Genomic DNA, 5,816 nt, shown 5'->3' with positions numbered 1-5,816 from the left:
ACTGACACTGTACTAAATGGCACTGGGCAGCAAGGAGTTGTGGGGCGATCAAAGACCTAACTTTGTGCTGTGTACCGTGTTTGTGCTTCACTGTAAGCACACCGCTTTGCATGGCTGTGCTATGCACAGTAATGCAAAGCAGTGTGCAGGAGCTGACAGGGGAGAGAACCCCAGGTGCCAGTCACTGGCTGTCTTGATTGGCCAGTGCAGGATGACATCCCTCGTGTACATGCACAGAAGCGCAGACACTGTGCCAGAATGGTAACTGATGTGTGCATGCCCAGCAAAATGTACATTCTACACAGGACTGTGAGCAGGCAGGTAAGCTTATGTTATTGCAGAAGAGACACTGCATGCCTCTCCTGCAATTAAAAGAATGCCTGCTTGCAGTTTTTTGTAAGTGTTTCCCGTCCACCCTATAGCAGAAGTACTGCTACAGGACATGACGGGTGCACAAAATCAGGTGTACATATATGCCAATTTACAGCCGCGGCTGTCAATCACCAGGTCTTGGCCGGTGATTACTTGCCGGAGCTCGGTGATTGCCGAGCATCTCTGATTGGGAAGGGGAGAACTGTTTGTAAACAAATTTGTTCTCTCCCCTGTCAGCTCCTGTACACTGCTTTTAATGCTTACTGTGTGCAGTGGTTTTGCACAGAGTAGCCTGGAACATCCTCTTCTCGGGTCCCCCACAGGCTCTCCTGGCTCCTCCTCTCTGATGGGCGCCCCCACAGCAAGCAGCTTGCTATGAGGGCACCTGCTGCTCCATGTGCCCATTCACACATGGAGCTGTGGCTTGGCCCATCATCCTCTCTCTCATCATTGGCTCACTGGCTGTGATTGACAGCAGTGGGAGCCAATGAGGAGGCAGAAACCCAGGACAGCCGAGGCTGTCATTCACATCGCTGGATCGCAATGAGGCTCAGGTAAGTATTGAGGGGGCTGGGGGAGCTGCTGCACACAGAAGGTTTTTTACCTTAATGCATAAAGGTAAAAAAGCTTCAGCCTTTTCAACCTATTTTAAAACGTGCTAAACACAACATTCATAATGTGCAAAAAACCACCCACAATACTCAAAAATGAGAATTAAATTGGTGTAAATAAAGTCCAAAATATCACCGTCGAGAAAGTGTCTTCCACCAATAAATGGAAATCCTCTCCACCACATGTGAGTAAAACAGCTAAAATGCACTCACCTAGATTTAAGCTTCCAAAGCAGGAAGAGGCAGGTGCTACACGCCGATGTCTCACCTCCACTTGCAGGTCTGGAATTGATGGTATTCTTTACAGCAGTGTTTCTCAGTCAAGGCACCCTTTAAAATTATGAACAGTCTTGAGGCTCCCCATTCTAAAATGTGAAAATCTATTCTAATAGTTTTATATAATGCAGCAACACCCACACATGTAGGACACCCAACATTACAGGAGATTTATTCTTCCAAAGCAAATACACTTTTGCACACTGGTACTGACTAGTATTCCAATGTTTCTCTTCTCCCACAGTTTTTCTCCATCACTGAGCTAATGTGACCCCAGTGTTGATGGAGAAGGGCAGGGGAGAGTCAAACTAGGATTCTGTGCAGGCAGCTGACATCCTCATAATCAACTGATGATGTCATTGGTTGTCAGAACGCCAGCGGCTAGCAGGTGATAATGGTGCACATTAAAAACCTGTGGCTTTGTGTAACTAAAAGGCAAGCTTATAAGTGACTAATGAATACCACCGATGCAATTCAGTGAATGCAACAAGCAAATCTCTCACAGTTCATAAAGTGAACTGATCCTCTAAGGCAGGGGTGTCCAAACTTTTTTGGAAGAGTGCCAGATTTGATGAAGTGAACATGTGCGAGGGCCGACCATTTTGCCCGACATTCTGATGAACCATTAAAATTAAATGCAAATTAACTATTTTATGCAAAAGTTTATTGAAAACGGCATACTTTTCATTTTGTGACTTGGATGACAAATCTAAACAGGTGTTAAATCACTCTGCCTTTAATCTAAAAAAAAAACAGGAAGCTGAAATATGTCAGGAACATTAGAAAGTACATTACACAAAGTATGAAGGTTGTCTGTCAACTTTTAAGTTCAAAAAATGTGAACAGGAACATAACACCAAGTATACATGTGTTCAAATATATTTAGAACTGATTTAGACCAACTGACATTAACTGAGATTTTACAATGTATTCCTCTCAATTGAAAAAAAAAACTTGACTGCACTAATGTGAAGGGTGAAACTGAGATCTGGACTGCAGCACATAGACTAGGTCTGGTTCAAAGGCCGTGGTTTTGATGCGCAAAATGTCACGCAGGTGAGAGTCACTTAGTCTTGTCCTCACACGGTTCTTGTTAAAGTTCATAACAGAGAATGTCTTCTCACACAAATATGTTGAGCCGAACAAGCTCAACATTTTCTTAGCCAATGTTCGAATCTCTTGAAACCGGCTCTTATCCAGTTGGCGGTAAAAGTTCACAAGAGAGAGCTGTTGGTGACGACTGCATAACTCGCTGTCACAATGCAGCTCAATGAGCTCGAGCTGCAGCTGATCTGGAGCATTGTCGGGGTCAACAGAGAATGGAGAGGAGAAAATGCTGATCTCCTTTTCAATAGCTGCAAAATCTTGAAAGCGCCGTTTAAACTCCCCAGCCAGAGATGCGATGTCCGCTGCATACCTGCTCGTTTGTGCACTGATATCATCCTGTGGAAAACTGTTCATTATTTCCTGCAACGCTGAAAAGTGAACAGTATTGGGCTGCGTTTGTGACAAATGCCTTAGGAAAAGTTGCAGCTTTGTTCCAAAGGCTTTGAGGTGTGAATAAAGCTGGTTCACCGCTGCATCTTTGCCCTGAAGACTCGTGTTCAGTACATTCAGATGCTTTGTTATGTCGACTAGAAACCCCAAATCAGCCAGCCAAATTGGATCAGATAGTTCTCACATCGGTTGTCCCTTTTGTTTCCAAGAATTCTCCAATTTCCTTTCTGAGAGAGTAGAAACGCTGCAGTGCAGACCCCCGACTGAGCCATCTTACATCATTATGATATAAAACATCTTCGTATTCAGCCTGGATATCCAGTAAAAACTGTTTAAACTGGCGGTGGCACAGGGCTTTAGAGCGGATGCAATTAATGGTCTTTAGCACCGGTTTCATAACATGATCATATTTGAGATGTTTAGCACAGAGAACTTGTTGATGAATGATACAATGAAGTTTGATAGTGTTGCCTCCTTCTTCAATCACCTTGTTACAGATTAGGGTTGATAATCCACTTCGTTCACCAGTCATGGCAGGTGCCCCATCAGTAATAATCCCAGTTACCTTGTTCCAAGGCAGTTTCATGTCATCTATGGCAGAACTAACAGAGACAAATAAATCTTTTCCTCTTGTTTGGTCCTTAAGGCTCTGGAGGTCAAGCAGCTCCTCAGTCACATTCATTTCATCATCCACCCCTCTCAGAAAAATCAGCAACTGAGCTGTGTCAGAGAGGTCCGTGCTTTCATCACTGGCTATTGAAAAGAAGTCAAAATCAACTCCTTTTGACATTAACTGTCTCTTAATATCTGATGAAATTTCTTCAATTCTCCTTGCTACAGTGTTACGAGCCAGGCAAATGTTGGCAAACTCTTGCTTCTTCTCGGGACAGATATTCTGCACCATTTTCATGATACATTCTTTGATAAACTCACCCTCAGCAAAAGATTTGCAATTTTTAGCAATTAACGCTGCCACCTCATAGCTAGCCTTTGTGGCATTTTCATTTGATTCATGGGCTCTTGTAAAAAATCGCTGTTGTGACATTAAAACAGCTTCAAGTTGCTTCAACTTTTCACTGCGGTCGCGCCCTGTTAGCTTGTCGTATGTGCTATGTCTCGTCTGGTAGTGTCTCTTGATATTAAATTCCTTATAAACAGCCACAGTCTCTTGGCATATCAGACAAACACAGTGATTCCGTATTTCAGTGAAAAAATATTCCACTTTCCACCTGTCCTGGAAGCGGCGGCCCTCACTGTCAACTTTTCGTTTCTTATTTGTAGTTGCCATTATAAAAATTGGCCAGAAGGGGAGAAGTTATGTAGAGACTACGAGGAGCAGAGGGTGGAACAGCAAAGATAGGATACTGTAACACAGGCAGACAATAGCAGGCTGTGCAATAGTAACAAATCAGATAATCATGGCATTATAGCACAGTGATGGACAGTCAGGGGTTAATGAAGGATATTACAGCTTGCTACCAGATTCCTATATGCTCCCTTCCCTGCTTTAATGTATCCTGAGCACAGCCCAGCCTGCCTGTCAGTGTGTTGTCTGTTTTTTTTTACTTTTAATATTTTGCCTTAATGGTGGCCCTTGTGGCTTTGTGTGGAGGCTCAGCACTCTCTGGACTTGGACTTGACGTCATCAGCCAGCAAAGGGAGAAGGAAAGCCCAAATCGAGATTTGGGCTTTGTTTCTCCTTGCACTGTCCCTCGGCACCTGTTCCGGACCCCACAGATGAGCTGCCCAATATATAACTTACGGTCCTCCTCTAGTGATTCTGCGAACGCCACTGAGGATTCCAGGGATCTCTCGAGCGGGAATTGACGTCATCAGCCAGCACACAGAGAAGGAAAGACCAAATCTCACGAGATCTCGGACGTCGCGAGATTTGGGCTCTCCTTCCTGCGCCGGCTGATGCTGTCAAGTGCCGCAGCTAGAGATCGCTGGAGTCCTCTAGCTTTCAGGGAATCACTACCGGGGGCCGTAAGTTATATATTTTGGTAGCTCACCTGTGGGGCCGTTTCAGTCCGGAACGCGGGCCGGACTTTGGACATGCCTGCTCTAAGGGATCCATAGTGGAACAAAAAATGAATAGATAATGTGTAGATAAAGAAATGCCAGTGAAAGAAAAAGTCCTGATTGGACTTCAATATTCAACTATAATAAACATAAAAGGTGAATCCCTAAATGTGGGATTAATAATCACACTAACAGTAATGGTGACCACAAAGGCTGTAAATTAGCCAAAAAATAGTGAATCCCAAAATATGGGATTAAATATATCACAAAATAGTGACAAGTGCAGTTATAATAATAACATCAAAAGTGAATCCCTAAATGTGGGATCAATAAATATTTTAATAGTGACCACAAAAGCTGTAAATTAGCCAAAAAGAGTGAAAAAAATCCACGAATCCCTGAATTTGGGATTAAATATATCATGCTAAAGTGACAGGTACAGTGATTATGAGACCAAAAAAAATAAAATTAATAAAATAAAACAAATATGTGGTATCACAATAAAAAGTGATATTCATAAAAAGTGTCAAATAAAAATTGCCCAGAAAAATAAAGTTCAATGGTGCGTATAAAAACACCAAATAATACAATGACTCAGAAGGTGCAGGTGATATAGTCAAATTCGCATGACAACCAGAAGGAAATAATCCATAAACGGCTGAATTGTCCCCTCACCTCCTTGTAGCGACCCAAAGGGCCAAAACGCCTGTTAGTCAACAAGAATGACCATCTATGGCCTGGTCCACCCTTCTCGGATAGTATCGGTCTGCCACGGTGGTATCCCTTTCACAGATTAGTGAATGAAGCAGCAGGATCCCCCTCAGGGATTATATGGTATAATACAGCCAGCTCACATCAAAAGGTCAGGATAGAAAAGAAAGATATCTCCCATAGTGTAAAACTTGAAATGTGGTTGCAACTTGTAGGGTCACTGACCTTTTGATGTGAGCTGGCTGTATTATACCATATCATCCCTGAAGGAGATCCTGCTGCTTCGTTTGATTAAGTACGTCGCTCATTTGTATTTTATTCACTGTA

The 5,816-nt window shown here is 43.1% G+C and overlaps 1 protein-coding gene across 1 annotated transcript; it reads right to left on the bottom strand.

Annotated features, from left to right (window-relative positions):
• Positions 1 to 2,925: 2,925 nt before the first annotated feature.
• Positions 2,926 to 4,044, bottom strand: LOC149463480 (general transcription factor II-I repeat domain-containing protein 2-like). The gene has a single exon (XM_089675312.1). The coding sequence runs from the start codon at positions 4,042 to 4,044 to the stop codon at positions 2,926 to 2,928; it is 1,119 nt and encodes a 372-aa protein (XP_089531438.1).
• Positions 4,045 to 5,816: the final 1,772 nt, after the last annotated feature.

The sequence above is a fragment of the Staurois parvus genome, unplaced genomic scaffold (genome assembly GCF_062004578.1).
Source record: "Staurois parvus isolate SC_StPar_1 unplaced genomic scaffold, SC_StPar_1.0 ptg000154l, whole genome shotgun sequence".
Classification (NCBI taxonomy): Eukaryota; Metazoa; Chordata; class Amphibia; order Anura; family Ranidae; genus Staurois; species Staurois parvus.
This window is presented reverse-complemented; position numbering and strand designations above follow the sequence as displayed.